Source organism: Ceratina calcarata, unplaced genomic scaffold (genome assembly GCF_001652005.2).
Source record: "Ceratina calcarata isolate Rehan_Ccalc_2016 unplaced genomic scaffold, ASM165200v1 scaffold12348, whole genome shotgun sequence".
Classification (NCBI taxonomy): Eukaryota; Metazoa; Arthropoda; class Insecta; order Hymenoptera; family Apidae; genus Ceratina; species Ceratina calcarata.
Genome location: NW_017133351.1, coordinates 1 through 457, shown reverse-complemented (window position 1 = coordinate 457; position 457 = coordinate 1). Strand labels below are relative to the sequence as shown.

The 457-nt window shown below is 34.8% G+C and overlaps 1 protein-coding gene across 1 annotated transcript; it reads right to left on the bottom strand.

The window, feature by feature from the left end:
• Window positions 1-29: 29 nt before the first annotated feature.
• Window positions 30-436, bottom strand: LOC108626894 (uncharacterized). The gene is made up of 2 exons (XM_018027832.1): window positions 214-436; window positions 30-130 (listed from the first exon to the last, which is right to left on the bottom strand). The coding sequence occupies exons 1-2, from the start codon at window positions 434-436 to the stop codon at window positions 30-32; spliced, it is 324 nt and encodes a 107-aa protein (XP_017883321.1).
• Between the last annotated feature and the right edge of the window lie 21 nt (window positions 437-457).

The window sequence follows — 457 nt, the reverse complement described above, 5'->3', positions numbered from 1 at the left end:
GGAACATCTTATATAATTAATAAATAATGCTACTTTTGATGCCAAGTTCTTTGCACTTCTTTCTTCAGAGATTCTGGCAGTATTATATCATTTCCGAGACGAATATCCGTCACGCTTTGACGAAATAAATCTAAAACCGTAATTTACGCTATTTTATTTACCATTTACGGTATTTGCTTTACGTTTTAACAACTTTCAAAGGTCCTCGCGTACTGAGCATGTTCTTGTTGCGTTTATTTGCCTTCTTGAGATCGTTTACCATAACTTTATTCTTCATTTTTAAATTCGAGTATTGCAACCATCGTTCGGCCTCCAAGTTCCGCGAAATCATCAAACTCTCTTCCAAAGATTTCACGGTATCGCGAATGCTTGTTACTTTCATAACGTACTCCTCCGCTTTTCCTACACAAAAATCTTGCACGTGTTTCTGATGCATTTTATAATAAATATATTTAAT

Bases quoted from the DNA above. Each gene is read 5' to 3' on its own strand.
- LOC108626894 (XM_018027832.1), bottom strand. From the start codon at position 436: ATGCATCAGAAACACGTGCAAGATTTTTGTGTAGGAAAAGCGGAGGAG. The intron at 131-213 runs GTACGCGAGGAC...TTACGGTTTTAG, and splicing joins ACGCAACAAGAACATGCTCA to ATTTATTTCGTCAAAGCGTG.